A 17273-nucleotide genomic window follows, 5' to 3' on the forward strand; every position below is an offset into this window, starting at 1 on the left:
GCCGGAGTGATGGGCAGGAGAAGTAGGTTCTGTTGAGGGGCAGACTTGCAGGAATAATGACAGGCACGCAGAGGCATGCAGGCAGAGCCGGACGTGTCAACGAGGCTCTGACAGGCTGCAGGGGAGCAAGGGGTGTCTCGCCCGGCCCCAGCTCGTCCTTATTTGTAGTCAGAGTCGGCATCCTCATCTTCCTTGCCCTTTGACTGCATGGACCCCTTCGCCACGAAGTTGACCTGAATTTTGTGCCCACGGCCGTCAACCTGCTGCTGAAGTACTACACACCGTGTCAGAAGGAAGTGTGCAGCAGGTCAGTCAGGCCAGCTGGAGGCTCGATGCGCATGTTGCAGGGCTTACAGACAGCGGAGCCTGGCAGCCACCTGATTGTTCTCCGGGCCCGTCGTTTCCTCCTCGTCGCCGACCTAAAACTCCTGCCAGGAATGGTTCTGCAGACCAAACTGCGCTTGTGCTGTGCGCGCACAAAATCACCTAACGGTCTCCCTCTCCTTTCTGCGCATAAGTCTGTCGTAGGAATTGCACAGTATGGCGTCATCCCACGACACACCCACCATTTGTAGGCGACACAGTACCGTGTCGCGACACAGAGTTTGGAAAGCTCTGGTCTAGGCCAACATCAGACCTAGGAATAGGAGACAAACTGACATTTGCGCGCAGGCGTGACTTCTATATGCAGCTGTGTGTTGTGATGTCTGGTAGTAAGAAGTAGGAATGTTGGCCAACAGCACTGCTCATGCACAGTAGCTATCGCAAGAGTTTATGAATCCAGTCTGATGCCTGGAGAAATTCACAAGGTGACGAATCGGAAGTCCCTTATTCTTTAGTTTTGCAGCGTGAATCTTTCTAGATTCACTATGCTGTGCATTATTCTGTCATCTAGTGGTTGAGTCCGGAATTGTAGCCTTTTTTTCATGGCCCAGGTAGGGTCGACCTACCACCATTTGGTGTCCTACGTGATGTCGACGCGCTTCCTGCGGAAGCTCCCACCTTTGGTCGCCCTCTTCAGATTCGTTTTTCGCCATTGGGTCTGGATCGTTACCAAAGTGTTCCAGACATTTGGAGAGAGAATCGACGAAAAATACAGAAAATCGACAAAATCACAGATTTCAACACACCAAACTACAGGTCAGGTAACCAGAACGACGAAGGAAAAGAATTACACCCAAAATCTAGATGTTCAACGGATAATGCGCACACTGGGGGCTCCCAGAGCGCAGGGATGGACAAAACACCATTCCAATTTTGCGACAATTACCACCACAAATACGCCCAGAAGGACCAGCATCCAGTCTGCAACGCATGCTCGGCATTCACAAGGAAGACCCTCAGAGTAAGAGCAAGGCTAACTACACCATGCAAGGGCAGTGGCCTACACGATGCAGGGGCAGGGGCCACCACCATCGCTTCAAGACTTGGGCCTCTCCAGTGGAGAAGAGGACAACATCGCCGGAGGACTGCACAGTCATCGAAATGCAAAAGAAAACGTTGAAGGAGGTAAGAGTCGTTGTCGACTCCCAGTCCCTCGACCGACACTAGTATGCGTGAAGCCAAGTCCTCGAAGGGAGCATTGCCGTCTAAACACTCGGCGAAAGCAACAGCACCCAAGGACAAGCCGCTCAGCGGATCCTTCAAAAAGAACTCCCAGGTGGCGAAAAACCAAGGTCGACGAACGCTGCCCTCGAAAAGGACATCTTGACGCAGAGAAAAGAAGGGTCAACAACGACTTAGACGACCTCGAAGTGCTCAAACTCTCGACGCCGAACAAGCTGCCAAGATGGAGAGGAAGAGAAGGAGGCTCGAGGCTGAAATGGCGAGCATCCTGCAACGAAAAAAGGACTTCGATGAAAGGATGAGCCAGTACACCATCCGGGCGAGGCCGAAGGAGGCAACGAGGACCCTGAGTCGCCGAAAGCACCTAAACCAGTCGAGGAACAGCAAACCTACCAGGACTCAACATCCTTGGAGGCGCAAGACTTGGAGTGGCAGGACCTTGATGCTGAAATACTGGAAGAAGGAGTAGACACAAACCCTTGGAGGCCTTCACCGCCGGACAATATAGGGGTCTATAATATGGTAGTAAAAAAAGGCTGCAGAGACATATGGAGTGAAGTTGGAGGAGGAAAAGCCCAAGGCTTCTTTTCTCCTGGAAACACTGCTACCCACAGAAACAAGACTTCGGTTCCTGCCCATGCTGCCTAGTGTGCTGGACCAGGGCAGGGAGGCCTTGAGGGAGCCAGCTGTCTGTAAATCAGTGACCCAGAGGACCATAAAGAAGTACAAACACTCCTCAAAGGCCCTGCATACATTCATGGATCAGTGCCAGCTGATTCAATAATAACAGCAACAGCTAGGAAAAGGGCTAATGTACTCACAAATGCCAGACCACCTCCAGACAAGGAGAGTAGAAGAATGGACTTCATGGGGAGGAAAGTGGAGCAGAGTGTGGCGATCCAATGACGTATCGCAAACTCTAACACCCTAATCAACAGGCACGCATACCAGCACTGGGAGGAGGTGGGACAACTCCTGAAGCATGTACCAGAACAGTACCAGCTACTGTATAGAGCTAGAAAAACAAGCTCCAAACAAGGGGCCAAACAACAAGGTGCACTCGGCAAAATAACTTCTGCTCTTGCTACTAGAGGCGCAGGAACTGCTCAGCAAGGAGGTAATAGAGATAGTGCCGTACAAGGAAACAAACAAGTGGGTTTACTCCAAATACTTCCTTGTACCAAAAGTGGATGAAACGCTTTATTATAGATCTAAGGTTCTTAAACAAGTTCAGAAGAACACAAAGATTCAAGATCACATGTCTGCAAGAAGTAATACCCCAGATACAAAAGGAGGATTACATGGCTACAATATACTTAAAAGACGCATACTTACACATTCCCATCAACAAAAAACACAAATGCCTACTTAGGTTTGTTATCAACCAAACTCACTACCAGTTCACAGTACTAGCATTTGGACTCCAATCCGCACCACGGGTGTTAACAAAATGCCAGCAGCGCACCAAGGAGGCAAGGGATACATGTATACCCCTACCTCGACGACTGGCTCATAAAAGCAAGTTCTTACAGACAATGAAAACAATACATCCAGCAGGTCGTACAAACACTAATCTGACTGGGGTTCTCAATCCATTGGGGAAAGTCTTCAATAGAACCGGAACAGGTTAAGGTATTCTTAGGGGCAGAGATCAACACCATACAGGGTAAGGTGTTCCTCAGCACAAAGATAACTTTGGCATTACTGAAAGAGACATGTATTCACCACAAGGGGCAAGCTCTGACAGTGAGCAAACTAATCGGAATGAATGGGTCATGCATACACCTGGTCCCAAATATTCGCCTCCACATGAGACCATTCCAAGAATGGATACAGCAGCAATTGTCACAGGCAACAGGAAGTTAGGAAGATCTAGTGGTTGTCACACACGCAGTGCATCAGGAAATAGCGTGGTGGAACAAGGAAAACATTTCACAGGTGAAACCATTCACACAGCTAACTCCAACAGTGACCATCACGACAGATACCTCCCAGCTGGGGTAGGGCACACACATGAACAGGCTCAAGGTGAGGGGGGTTATGGTTGCAGCAGGATGCAGTCAAACACAACTACATAGAGCTAGAAACAGTGTTCTAGCCTTAAAAGCCTTTCAGAAGGAGCTGTACGGAAACAGGGGGTTGATCCAAACAGATAACACAACCACCATGTTCTACATCAACAAACATGGAGGAACGTTATCAGTAGCACTATCATGGCTAGCACAGGAAATATGGAGGTGGGCCAGTCCACTGAAAATAGACCTACTAGCAATACATCTCCCAGGGAAGGACAATGTGGAAACAAAGACTCAGCAGGCAGACGTCAGCATCCCAAGAATGGGCGCTCAACCAACAGGAAATAGAGAAACTATTCCGGAAATGGGGTACAGTGCAAATGGACCCTTTTGTAACACACCGAAATGCAAAATGCCAACACTTCATATCCAAACAACCAGACCATCGGTCCCAAGGGGAATGCGCTATGGATACGTTAGTCAAAGACATTTGCCTACATTCTCCCCCCCCCCCCCCCCATACCACTGATACACAGGGTACTCAACAAATGCAGGATCAGCAACATGACGCTAATCCTAATCAGACTCCGCAAGACATAGCGGCATGGATTAGAAAATTTCGCGGCACAAAACTGGACATTTAGCGGCACTAAGATGGAAATTTAGCGGCAATTTTGCGGCATTTTATTTGGCTGTTTTTCCTACTACAAACACAGATGTTTTACAGGTTCTCACTGTATTGGGGTAGAGGGAATAAGGAGCCTCAGGCCCAAGGGTATACTCTATGTGTCTGCCTCGGACACTCTTCCCATAGGATTGTGGCTGAAATATGGTCGGATGTAAGTAGCCTTGGTAGGCCCGAATTGGTTTCCACTTTTTTTAGCAGATGGAGATCATTCATAAAATCTACTCCTCCAATGGAAAATTGAAAAGATGTCTCTCTGTGATGGTGGTTCAAAATGGAGTTTGGGATTTGAGCGTAAAATATTGATCTGGTGGAGGATTCGCAACAAGCTAACTTTTCAGACCCAGGAGTCACAGAACCCATCCATGCCGAGCAGCTACATGCATCACAGTGCAACAGTGATGTGCAATGAAGGGCCTCATCCAGTCTCTTGTGGGATTTCTTACACTATATAGTTCCCTCAGGATTGCTTTTCCTTAGGACTTGCATAGTTCACTTTGAGAAATGATTGGACATCTAATAGGACCCTCAGAGTCCTTGACCTTCTGAAAATAATGGGTTGGTTGCAACATATGTGAAAATCTTTCAATTGTTGAACCTTCCTGGAGGGCAAAACGTAGCCCCAAATTCACCAGTGTAACCTCCCAGCAGTTGCTACATTTGTGCATTTCATGCACAATGCTTAGGAAGCACTTGATATTGGCCCAGTATATGTTTCTATTTGCAATCAATGTTTGGCAAAGGACAGTTCTATGGTCCATGGGATAGCCTGATGTGCATACAGTTATTCATCTTTGACGAGGGGTGAGCTTTGAATTGAATTAATGTAACTTGGCTCAACAGCGAGGGGTAGAGAGAGAGCGAGAGGGCGAGAATATGATTTTTGAAGTCTCTTCCTGAATGGAATCCTCTCTGTCACCATATTTCAAGTACAGCTAGGCCCTCAAATGAAAATACCTCTTAGGAGTCCTTCAAAAAATATTACCAATGCGTTCGGCTTCAACCAGGATTACTAACGTAAAGGTGATCATACAAAGGAGTGTGGAATACTGAAATTTACTACTGGTGGGCCTCCAAAACTATCACATTCAGAAATCCAAAGTTATACAAAGTGCAGCAGTAATATTTATACTGGGACTAAATCGAAAAACATACATTTTCAACCATCTTTGCAAGCTTCACTGGCTTTGCAGATGCCACAAAACACTACACTGCCTCGAGAGCAAGACTACACAATATCACTGTTCATCAAGCATACCCCCAACAATTCTCAGATCCCAATTTAAACATTTGTTGGTCACTCCATGGGTTCACAAAAATCCAGAATTGGGGGTTATATGCTATCAGTGATCCTCCTGAAGGTATGGAACAACATGCCAGATCATCTGAGATTGCAAACTGACCATTTGCAATTAAAAAATATATTAAAACTTATATGTTCAATCTCAAAATTTAATCCGGCAATCTGTTTAGGTACCAACCACTAATATCTGCTAATTTCTTCAAGATGGGTGTGTCATTGAAAGCACTAGGGCACATCCTTTTAAGTCTATATTTCACTCTACAAGCTCAATATTCATTCACTAGTAGTGACTTCACATGGAGGTGTGGTGGTCACTAATCAAAAGTCATCAACATGCCCTGGAAGTTTCCCCATGACCTATTTTACATATATGGACATTTTTTAAGTTACTGCTAATGACAAGTGACCTATATAGATGTTTCCTGTATCTGCAACTCATCCTCTTCTATGAATCAACAAAATGATTCACCAACAGGAATACCAGTTCAGGATAAAGCAATGTCAACAACATTAATGATTGAAGATGCCATTATTAAAGCAATTACACTGGATTAGACGATTAAAAGGTACACCTCAAGACCAGAGCCTAAAATAGAGAAGGTGACACATAGCAAAACAATTTATTGGGATCATCGTTAAACTGTGTACAAATGCGAGCGACTGCTATGTTAACACTGAACATGCAAGAAAATAATTATTTTTCTGCCGACAAAGATCTCCTCTCACAATCGTGCCCTGCTGCACAGTTGTCAACCTGTTTACGGTTTATTAACGTAAAATTGCGTCTTTTTTTTTTATAAAAGTGCCGATTTCGGGGGCACTTTTGTAAAAATCGCGGCAATTTTATAAAAAGTGCAGATTTTGCGGCAAACCGCGAAATCCTGCAGGGTCTGACTAATAGAACCTCAGTGGGCCAGACAGTCCTGATTCTCACAAACAGTAGAAATGGTGCAAGCACCAGCACACAGATTCCCCAAAAGAAGGGACCTGTTAACAAAGCAGAACGGAAGGGTGCTACACCCAGAGCCAGAGAGCCTCAGCCTAGCAGCATGGCTCCTGGAGACCTAGAATTTGCACACCTCAAACTACCAGCAAGTACAATGGCAGTGCTCAGGAAGGCAAGGAGGTCTACCACAAGAAAGTGGTACATAGCAAAGTGGAAAAGATTCTCCAAATGTTGCATTAGGGAGAAACTAGAAAGGAAAATTACAACGGAATCAACAGTACTAAAATACTTAACGCATCTTCTACAAAACAAACTAAGCTACACATCCTTAGGGGTGCAATTAGCGACAATATTGTCTTACACAAGACGAGAAACGGGAAAGAGTTTCTTCACCTCCCAAGTAGTAAAAAGATTTCTAGAAGGGGCGAAGAGAATCGTAACTCCACACAGAATGCCAGCACCAGCAAGGAACCTTAACATAGTGCTAACCCAATTGATGAAGGCACCATTTGAGCCTATTTACAGAGCTACACTCCACATGCTCCTGCTAAAGACAGCTTTCTTAGTAGCCATCACATCGCTACGAAGAGTGAGTGAATTGCAAGCACTAACACTTCAAGGGCCCTACCTACAAATACACAATGATAGGATTATAATGAGAACAGACCCACATCTCATGCCAAAGGTGGTGTCACGGTTCAACATCAACCAGACAATTCAAAAATACCACGTTTTTTTCTAAAAACCAACCACAAGCACAGAAAGGGGGCTACACGCACTGGACGCCAGGAGGGCAGTAATGCACTACATAGAAGGGACAAAGGAGTGCAAAAGACAAAGCAGTTCTTTGTATCCTTTGCCAGCAGTTTTTTGGGACGACCAGTTACCAAAAATACCATTGCAAGGTGGATTGCACAAACCATACAACTCTGCCACAAACAAGTAGGGCAACAGTTACAAGGAGCAGCTCATGCTCACTCAACAAGGAAGAAAGAAGCAACAATTGCGTTTCTAGCAAACACACCTATTTAAGACATTTGACAAGCCGCAACATGGTCTTCAGTGCACACGTTCACTAAGAACTACTGTGTAGATAATCAAATGAACAAGGAACTGCAAGTGGGACAGAAGGTCATACAACGCATATTCAGTAACCAGAGTTCATCTTCTAACCAGCCACCACAACAATAACAAACCACTACAAAGTCTGTGCACAGCATAGTGAATCCAGAAAGATTCACGCTGCAAAGTGTATAGTTTCTCACCTGTCAGTGTAGTTTTGCAGCTTGAAGACTTTCTGGGTTCACTAGCGATCCCACCCTCCTCCACCAGAAAGATGAGACAGGAGAAAAAGGATTAAAACAGGAGAAAGACTTATAAGTTAAAAGAAGAGAAAAAATAACACAAGACAAGAAAAAAGAATCCGAAGACGGTGACCAAAGGTGGGAGCTTCCGGGGGAAGCGTGTTGACGTCCCGAAAGACACCAAATGGTGCTATGTCGACACCCACCTGGACCACGAAAAAAAAAAAAAAAGAGAAGAAAGACTACAATTCCAGACCCAACCACTAGATGGCGGAATAATGCACAGCATAGTGAATCCAGAAAGTCTTCAAGCTGCTAAACTACACCGACAGGTAAGAAACTATATGTTTTAAACCATCCCTTCACTTCTGATCAAGAGGCTCATTCCTGCATGATTCACATGTTTTCAGGCCTGGCTCCCACCGCGCTTTCAGAACTCTTGGGAGTATTACACAGAACTAGTGTGTTGGATACTGCTTAAACATTGAACAATGATGTAATCATCCACCCTTCCCTGTACGCCAGCATTCATTAGGTCCCGCTGGTGATGCAGTGCGAAAACACTGTCGCCAGCGAGATCTATTGTTGTTGCTTTGCCTGCCAAGTGGTACAGACAGGGGCACGCACAGATTGGGGTCTCTGTACGCGCTTTTGAGTCGCGCTTAAATATACACGCACACACAGCCCCTGCTTTCACTTGGCTCGCATGAAGTAACGGCGCACACACAACCAGCACCCCTCCACCCCCCCTTGCACACACACGCAGACACGCACACACACACACACACACGTGCACATCGCCACCCCACTCATCGATTCGGCGGCCTCAGCAGCCATTCCTGAAGTCTGCAGCCACTGTGGGGCTCTCCTCAGGCATGGGAGCCCCGCGTCACCACTGCTCCAGCCACTCCGTGGTTGCGGGCTTCCCGCAGAAGACGGGCGTGACGCTCCCGAACTTCCGGTTTCGGGGTCGGAGGTTCACGACAGCGTGTGAGGTGAAATGGGGCCGCTTTTGCCATAAACCCAGCGGTTAGAAGAGGAGAAGGTTGCAAAACAAGGGGCAGCGGCACTCAATCGCTTCGACGCCTGGTGCGCCGTGGTGCCCTGCAAGTGAGTGCAGGTGCCTGAGGTCTATGGTTGGGTGGCCTTTTCTTTTTTGGTGGCAGCGTTGACGTTAGGGGCTGTGCACTCTCTCTAAGGGCTATGGTGGTATCGATAACATGAAACAAGGCAGTTGTTAATGACGTGTGTGTGTGTGTGTGGTTCAGGGTGTGTATGTTGCAAGTAGAATGTGCATACATGATGTGTGACGGACATTAGAGGGAATTGAGCATATGTGGCAGGTGGAAAGAGCGTGGTTAGGATTGCATTCTCGAGTGGGCCGTGCACAAGGAGGCACGTTATGGTTTTTGGAGGTTGATGCCCGTGCACAGGCCTCCATGTTAACTTTGGTGATGGATGTTCCAGTTGGCTAGTTACAAATGGTGTCAGCTGGCCCCAATTGTAATGCACGTACTTCCCTGAGGACATGGTTCCTTAGCTGGGTCCATTAGAAACAAAGTGCACGTGGTTGCTTAAACTCTGCATCAAGATTGCCGTATCCCTTTATTTAGGACCGGTGGATCGGATTTTGTTGAAGCGCAGCTTCCTTTGTGTGCGCATGCGCGTGCTCTTGTTTCTGGTTCACGCGGAGTGGCCCCCCCCTGGCCCGCGCCCCTCCGTGCACTGCTAGCAGGGTGACGCAGGCACGGTCCGCGGCTCGGGAGGAGACACGTGCCCGCGGCGCCCCCACCCCGGTCACCGTCGCATTCTGCGAGATAGTGTCCGTGTGCGATCCGCGATCTCAGACTAATTAGTTTTGAAATGGACTTTTGATTGAACTCCCCAAAACTATGCTGCTGCAAAATTTGTTTCTCGGGCTTCCCATTAAACGCCATCTTAAGGGGCAGATTTACTACTCTCCCTGTCGCGCAGTCAATAAAGTGGCGACAGCAAATTAGTAGCTTTGAACATGACAAGGCTCCTCAGTGACGCTGGGATCGGCAGTGCAGAGGCATTCCGCCCACTCATTCCCACTTGCACCCCCTCCCCCGCTCCCCCACACTCACATACGACTGGACTGCAGGCTCAAAGTCTTGAGCTCTAGGTGGGGGGTGGTCAGGGGCATGTTAACGTCTGCTAGGAGCCGCTCTCCCTCAGCCTGAGGTGGGCAGTCATGACAGGCCCACAGCTCTGGAAGGGCAGTGGGGGGCTGTGCCAATGGTTCTCAAATGCCAGGCAGACTGTGGGGGCATTCCATGAAAGGGTAGGAGTTTCCAGGCAGACCACTACCCCTCGAAGACGGGAGGCACTGGACTAGGGCAGCGTCCCTTGCATGCAGGGCTCAGCTGCTAGTAACCCCCCCCCCGAACCCCTGAGGGGGGCAGTTCCACTGTGAAAGATAAGGATTTCAAGACGGGTCACAGCCTTTTGGAAGGCTTGTAGGAATGGGGAAGATTCAGTCGCATTCTGGGGACTGCACAGTCCTCTCCTCTCTGGAGGTGCACAGCTTTCATTGAAAATGTAAGCGTTTCTAGACAGGTCAGTTACTCTGTAAGGTTGATAGGGCTGTGGCGGTGTCAGTCCGTGTGGTCAGGCCCTAGCGTCCCGTTATAAGCACCGTCTTATTTTCTATAGGACTGACTTTGTGGGGATTTCTTTGAAAGGGCTAACCCTTAACTGATGGGGTGGGCGGGCAGGGATTGTTTGGGGGTGCTGTACAATGCTCAGAGATTTCTAATTGTGTTCTTCCAGACTCCCATACACTCCAACCACTCACTCCCCCCCCCCCCCCCCCCCCACCCCACCGCATCCCCCCTTTTTAGCTGCTGCTTATTTCACATCTCTGGTTTCAAAAAATCATGATGGCAAATTAGGCTCTCTGGGGCTCAGCCAGGTCTGTCCAAATGAAAATTCAACATTAATCTAAAACAAGCATTTGCAATGCAATAGGTCTCGCATTTGCAAGAGTTTAAGCTATTGGCATTGTAAATGACAATGCCTTTCAGTTATGTTTCAAAAACCAACACGTAAATACATTTACAATGCCGATAGCTCAAACTCACAACTGCGAGACCTACAGTGAACCATCTATCCTTACACTCAATCAATGACACTATCAATTAGGCATGCCTCCATTCTTTTGTACACATGGCTACTTGTATGTTAATGTTATGTTAAGGTTATAAGTACTTCGAAAGCGCTAACATTCATCCTGAAAGGATATCATGGTGCTAAGATTGACAGTGTACAGTGAACTAGCACATGTGCCTGAGAGATTTAGTCTGCTTTGGGGAACAATATGGTTCTGAGTTTTTTTTCCTGAAAGTGAGGTAACAATCTGGGAGTCTTAAATCTGTTGGTAGATTATTCCACAAATTTGCAGCCAGATGTGAAAAGGCAAGACCGCCCATCCTGACTCTCTTTGTTCGGGTGGTGGCGGCTCTTGCAGTGGATTGGGAGCGAAGATTTCGGTTCGGTACGTAAAAATTAATCCTGTTTTTTAGGATGTTCGGGCCAGTGTTATGCAGCACTCTGTGGGTAATGCATAACATTTTGAAAGAAGCTCTTGCCTCATTGGGAGCCAATGTAAGGCTCTCAGACAGCTCTTAGCAGTCATACTTTTTTTTGTTACAGACGGCTTTTGCTGCCGCATTCTGGACAAGCTGTAGCTTTGAAAATAAATAGTCCGCCATGCCAACAAATAGGGAATTCCCATAGTCGAGTCTACTCCTTAGTAGTGACTGGCCTAAAATCTTTCTGCATTCCACGGGAATCCAGGGAAAGACTCGTCTTAGCATTTTTAGTAACGCAAAGCTTTTACCACAAATTTTGTTACATGACATTGTACATGACGTTGTTACAAACATGAGAACCTATTAGAGCTCCTGAATACCAGAATGGGCTTATCCGGGACTGTACTCAAATGGTTCACTTCCTTCCTACACAACCGATCCCAGAAGTTCAAGATCAACAATGTGCTGTCCTCTCCAGTGCCAGTAGATTTAGGCGTCCCACAAGGATCTTCCCTCTCACCCACGCTGTTCAACCTCATCATGGAACCACTCGCTACCATGCTCCAGGCATCCAATGTACACTTCCACATGTATGCCGATGACACTCAACTTTACCTAAAGGTACAATCCCCGGAAGATATCAAACTTCTGAACTGCACACTTAGGAACACCCAATCTTGGTTGGCCGACAATCACCTCAAACTAAATGCTTTGAAAACTGAGTTCCTCCTGATATCACCCCCTGCTAAAATTACCACCACCCAAATATGGCTCAATCACCTAACAGCATTCAATGTCCAACCCACCGCCGTGGACTCTGCAAAATCCTTAGGCATCACACTTGACGCAAAGCTCAATATGCAACAGCACGTTGGCAAAGCAACGAAAGGAGCTAACTTTCAAATCAACACTTTGAGGAAACTCAAACCCTTCCTCCCAGCCAAGGACTTCCAAACTGCTGTACAAGCACTAGTCATCCCCCGCATAGACTATGGAATTGTGGCCCTCAGCGGTCTCCCTCAAGCAACAACAGCACCCCTAAGAGCCTTCCTAAATGCTGCCGCGAGACTCATTACGGGCTCAAGGAAACACTCTCATATAACCCCTGACCTGAAATCCCTGAAATGGCTTCCCCTCGAAGCCAGAATACAATTGAAAATTGCGGTTATGACACACTCAGCCATACACCACAAGGCTCCCACCTACCTCACTCAAAAGTTGACTATATCAGGAGGTTCGAGATCCAATAGAAGTACAAAAAGTCTGCTCCTGAAACCTCGCAGATTCCGCAAGGAAAAAACCTACAAACGCTCCTTCTCAGGAATGGCACCCAGGAACTGGAATGCACTCCCTCCTGAAACGAGGATTATCTCCTCCACTGTACTCTTCAAGAAAGAAGTGAAAGCCATCCTTATGGCCAAGTTCACCTGATCCTTACTGTTGCTGCTCAGAGACTTTGCACCGATCTTGAATCTTTGGATACTTAATGTTCCAATAACTTTATGTTCATGACCTACTGACCTCTTTTGCAGTTGGATCAAAGTCTATGCACCGTCCTATAGTATTGTCTTTTGAGGGTTTACTGGTATCCACTGATCTCTATGGCAGCTGGATCAAAGTCTTTGCACCACCCTATCGTAATGTCTATTTGAATGTTTATTGTTATCTCTAGAACTGTATTGTAGCTAGCTCAGACTCAGCACCGTCTTATATTTTTGTCTATTTGAGTGTTCTCTGCTATTCCATGATCTCTATTTTAGTTAGATCAAAGACTCTGCACCGCCTTATTTTACTGTTACCTGTATCTTATTAGCACATGACTGTTATCCTATTATGCTACCGTTCACTATACTGTACCCAATTATTATGTCTACTCACCCTCCCGTTTGCCCACTCCCCCCCCCTGTGAAGCGCTCTGATATCTGTTAAGATCGTGTTCGCGCTATATAAAACTTTGAATAAATAAATAAAATGATTTTTTATCGACAGTGCATTGTCGATTTGGAATTCCGGGTTTCTAGCAATCTGGGTTGGTTTAGGGGGTGTACCAAGAGTATTGGGCCACCAGGTGTCATCCCGGTGTATGTGTAATGTACACACACGCCCACCCCTTAAAGAATGATAGCACAAAATATACACTTTAAAGAAGCCACACATATTAAATTCATCAGTGATCGTTGAAAAAGGAAGCAGGCAAAGAGTTTTTTCAAAAGCTGAACAAAGTACTGCTAGTCATTATTTCAAATAGGTTGCAAAACATGTTGGGGACTGTAAAAAGAGAACATAAGCTCGCTGGGCACCAAGAATGTGAAACTATCAACCAGGAGACATCCACTTTGTACTATGCCTCATGCCCTTCTGGAAAAACTTTAAACCTTCTTCTTCACACTCCATCAGAAGAATGGAAAGCATCATCTGACAGCTACTTTCATTGTTGTATCTTACAGTTTTTGCTACTGACATTAATCAACTCACTGCTCTCTTCGATGTGATATATTTAATTACATTGACAAAGTAAATTTAAATCTCGACACATAAGGCTAACTTTAAGAAATGTTGTTGGACTTAAACTATTAAATACTTTATTAAAAGCATCTTATCACAGCCCGCAGTAGACTACTCAAGCTCAGGTCCAACGTTTGAAACACAAAGAAAACCTGTGTGGCAAAAAAACTAATCGGGGAAAAAAAGGTTTTGTTTTTACCCTTTGTGTCATGCTGTTTTCCCCCAAATATTAGGTTTGAACACAGCGCTGCTGGGTGAGATGGACTCAAGTAATTAACCAGTCTCAACAGTCTGAAACTTAAGCTGTTTTGTAAAAAACGTATTGCTTTGTGGTCAAGTGTATTCATACTGTTTTTTTAGTGTCATGGATTACCAGATGTAGCTACAGTAAACTGGTTGAACAAATCCAAGAGCCCTTTACAGACTCAAAAATGTCTAATAAGCATACTTTTTTTTTTAAAGCCAGCTTAAAAAATTATAACAGGTTGAGAGAGAGGTGAATTTAAGATAATTCATATAGTCTTACAAATTGTTTGATTGCTCCCATCAGAATTGGATATATGCTTTCATTAAATACACTTAAAATGTTTAAATCAATACTTGCCATTCCATTGCTTCGTCAAGTCCAGTGCCTTTGGTTGCAGAGGTCTTAAAAATCTGCCACTTCTTGTCCTTCAAAGCCGGAAGGCCCAATGAATTTGCCACCTCCGTGGGGGTCATTGCCTGCTCCATATCCTGTTTGTTTGCAAACACCACTAAAATAGCTTTCTTAAGTTCTTCTTCCTGCATAAAATCATTAACAAATTTTACAGTATAATCAGAATGCTGCAGGAAGCTGAAATCATTTCAAAACACGTATTCAAGAGTGACAGTAATTGAAAATAGAGAGTAAATGATAACTGCTGTAATTTGCTCAGTCCTTAGAAGCAATAGCATTTTCAACATGTGGAAACTTGCAGCACCATGTGATAGGATGAGGAAAGACTTGTTGCTGCTTGCATGATCTTTGGGTGATTACTACTTCACTTATGTGCTGCAAGAACTCCATTTAGTTTCCAGATGTTGAGGCCAGAAGATCTATGTGCTAGAAGATGAAGCTAAAATAAAAAGGTAGGTTGGGTAATGATAAAGCGAAAGTGTGCAAGAAAACAGATACCAGGGTTACTCTACATGCAACTTTTCTTTACTTTTAGCTTGGTCTCTCTGCAAATACCACAGATGAAGAAAGCATGACCTCAAGTCTTTGTCAAACTAACAAGTAAACGTTCTGAGGCAACAAGGTGTACTATTTACAGAATACATGTAAATTGTGTATCTTGCCACTTTGCTAATGTCCAGATCTGGTTGCATATGCTTCTCGTCACATAATTGAATGAGCACAGCAGAAGAAACGCTGCATATCAATGCAGGTGGGAGCAAGAAACAATACAGCATGCTACACAAACCTCAAATATTCCTTGACTTGTGTGCTTTCAACAAACTAATGGAAGGTAATATGTTATTTTTGCTATCGAGCTAAAGCCTTAAAGCTTGTTTCATATGGTAAATATGGTGTCACTTTTAAGCTTTACTGGGGTGAAGGCTTGGAAAGAAGACCAAAATAGTAATTGTTTTGTTTGATGGAAATCACCCAAAAATATTTGCAACTTATTATGTGTACGGAGCACCACCTTGCATGGTTCATAAGCGGAGAGATAGAATTCAAGGATTAAATTGGTCTTGCCACAAGGTGGCAATATTCCAGGGGTTTTCATTTCACAGGTAGGAATATGCTAAACCAGCTGTTTTACAACTCTGAATGAAATATTGTTGAATTGTCACCACAGAAGCAGTCTGAGAAGTAAGGATATGTTAAATAATCATTTGTTTTATATAGTGTCACTTGCGAAACAACCAGCATTGACTACAGGAAGGAAAAAGAGGGACAAACAATGGTAAGGTGTGGAAGGGTTGAAAAAAAAAAAAAGGGAATATTGGCTAACTATTGGACCTGCATAGAAAGGCTGGAAAGAGTTTGGAATTTAAACTACTTCTTGAATAAGGCCGCTTAGAGGATCATTTTGGAAAGCAGGAAATCCTGAACGAATGGAGAGAAGAGTGAAGTGAGTTCCAAAGAGGGGAACTCTGATTCTCGCTCCTCCAATACTTTCATTTTAGTCATGCATGTCAGTAAACCATAGGAAAGTACTATGTGCAGGAATCTGGTCACGAGGTACGATGCAGTCTTTACGCAGAGAATTGTCAATGCGGCCAGAAATATGAAGACAATGTAGTTCTTTCAACAGGCGAGTTGAATGGGGAATTTTATTGCCCAGAAGAAGACTCTCACTGTTAGTGTTTGGACTGTGTTTTTAGGTGAGCTTCTTGTGTATTCTAGATTAAGATGAATTACAGAAGCCAGGTTTCAGTGCAGAGATGGCTCTGGTGCTTTTGTTTGTATACAAGTGGAAGAGAAGCAACAGATTTTCACTGTACAAGTAAAATTCTAGCTTACGTCAAGACTATATCCACCTAAGCAACATGTTTAAGGTAAAATGACACTAGGTTTCGGATAATATTAACTGTGGTGGGAGATAGTCCTAGTATTACAGACAAAGATGGGGGGGGGGGGGGGGGGGGAAGAGTTTACCCGATTTGGAATTCCTAAAAGCATGTTCAGTATTTGGGCATAGGCTATTAACCCTATTTCAGACATGCCAATAGGTCTATAATGTAGGTGGAGAATGGCTTCTTTACTTTTCTGAAGGCTGCGTGCCACAACATGCGTGCAGCATGCTACTATTTGGGAATTAAATATTTCAGTTACTTGTAATAGATATGTACTGAAAATTAAAAAGGATACGATGCTCCATTTAAACCATTAGTCAATCAAGTGAAATGAACACGGTTTTATGAATTTAGAGGTGTTTAAAAGGAGAAATCATCCTTGTGATGATAGTATCTGTAGACCATTTTAATGACATGCACATCTTTATCTCATTCCCCCTCCCCTGGCAGACAGCTTTAAAGCCTCGAGGGCAACTGTATATGCTAAAGAATGATGTAGGTTCAACATATGGCATATGTTCTGTACAGAGATCTTTCTATCAACGTTTTCCTTTTGAGCCTATCTTACCCTCGACAGTTTTGCACTCACCTGCATTATCTCTACTGGTTACTCTGTGCCCACTATCTCTAGAGTATGCCGTCATATAGCTCACAACCTGACAAAGAACCGTCTCCCCAGTTTTCGATCTCTTTAAAAAGTCCTCAATTTTCCCATCTGAACATCATCCCAAGATTTAATAAATGACAAAAATGATTTGCTGCTTCGAAGTGGGGAAAAACAGCACCAGAGCACGTCGATGTATCTGGTATTGCTACAATAAGAACATCATAATCACAATAATCCATCA

At 44.9% G+C, this 17273-nt stretch overlaps 1 protein-coding gene across 1 annotated transcript in view; it reads right to left on the minus strand.

The window, feature by feature from the left end:
- Positions 1-17273, minus strand: part of ARL1 (ARF like GTPase 1) — a 100669-nt gene that overhangs the window by 14138 nt on the left and 69258 nt on the right. The window contains exon 5 of the mRNA XM_086919128.1: positions 14483-14661. Coding sequence (XP_086775254.1) covers positions 14483-14661 — 179 coding nt within the window. The remainder of the gene's footprint in view (positions 1-14482; positions 14662-17273) is intronic.

Source organism: Lissotriton vulgaris, chromosome 1_1 (genome assembly GCF_964263255.1).
Source record: "Lissotriton vulgaris chromosome 1_1, aLisVul1.2, whole genome shotgun sequence".
Lineage (NCBI taxonomy): Eukaryota > Metazoa > Chordata > Amphibia > Caudata > Salamandridae > Lissotriton > Lissotriton vulgaris.